This window comes from Aplysia californica, unplaced genomic scaffold, assembly GCF_000002075.1.
Source record: "Aplysia californica isolate F4 #8 unplaced genomic scaffold, AplCal3.0 scaffold00097, whole genome shotgun sequence".
Taxonomy (NCBI): domain Eukaryota; kingdom Metazoa; phylum Mollusca; class Gastropoda; order Aplysiida; family Aplysiidae; genus Aplysia; species Aplysia californica.
This window is the reverse complement of record NW_004797367.1, coordinates 1,382,293-1,383,327: the sequence shown is the minus strand read 5'-3', so window position 1 is coordinate 1,383,327 and position 1,035 is coordinate 1,382,293. Positions and strand designations below refer to the sequence as shown.

At 35.1% G+C, this 1,035-nt stretch overlaps 1 protein-coding gene across 1 annotated transcript in view; it reads right to left on the bottom strand.

The window, feature by feature from the left end:
- Positions 1-299: 299 nt before the first annotated feature.
- Positions 300-1,035, bottom strand: part of LOC101857477 (neurogenic locus notch homolog protein 2) — a gene marked incomplete in the record, with an annotated part of 26,569 nt that continues 25,833 nt past the window's right edge. Inside the window, 1 exon segment of the mRNA XM_035968927.1 lies at positions 300-313. Within this exon segment, the coding sequence (XP_035824820.1) occupies positions 300-313 (14 nt within the window).

Sequence of the window (1,035 nt, the reverse complement as noted above, 5' to 3'; positions counted from 1 at the left end):
TATTATTATCACCATAATCATTATCATCATCCTCATCATTATAAGGCGCTGCACAGTGGCGACCAGCAATGGCATGTTCGTGATGTTCGGTACTGGTGCAATATCGTGTATTTTATATTGGTATCTATGTATGTTTGTATTCATGATTGCGTACTTATATGTGTATGCTTGCCATTGTAACCCAACTTTCCACAACAGGTATCAATACTATGTAATTTGTTTAATGCATTCATTTTCATTATTATTATTATTACTATTACTATTGCTGTTTTTCTGTTTCATGACAATTAGACTTTACGTCAAGTAAACCAATCTGCGAGAGGATGGAAACAATATTAATACTTCAAAGAACTGCATCGTATTACATCTCTATATCTCCTCTCTTACAACTGTAGAACATTGGGATAAGTGTTGTATTGAGTGCAGGGAGAATGTTTATCGCAAAGTGACAGTTAATGTAATAATAATGCTTACCACTTCCTTTTTGTACTTTTCGATTATGCATTTAAACGATAATTTGAAAGCAGAGCCCTTTGTTTCACTTGTTTTTATCTGTAGAATACCTATATTTCTATTGTCATTGACACAAACGTAGAAGTATAATTGGTCGCTTTTAAGGACAAGCGGGCTAACCCAGATTTTGGGGGTTTCCAGAAATCTTGACCTACACCAAAAGTGGGCATTGCCGTACCTCTTGGAGAAGTTTGGTTTCATTGGTGGGTATATTTGTTTGGTTATAGAGAAAACTCTCCCTGTCTTTTAAAAAAACTGAAAAAGGGTTTAAAAAAACAACTTAACCATCGATTTTCTCAAAACAGTATTTTTCGGGATAGCACCCTTGTACTTAAAAGCTACCAATTATTGTACTCTATAACTATAACAGCGAACGCGTCGACGTAATCCCAAACTCTGCATACTCTATGCAATATATTTTACCGGCTCAATATCCACTTCTACCTCCACTTCCCCGCCCCCTCTCTGGGTTTTGTTTTTGTTTTTGTTCTTTGTTTTTGTTTTTGTTTTTTTTGTTTTTCA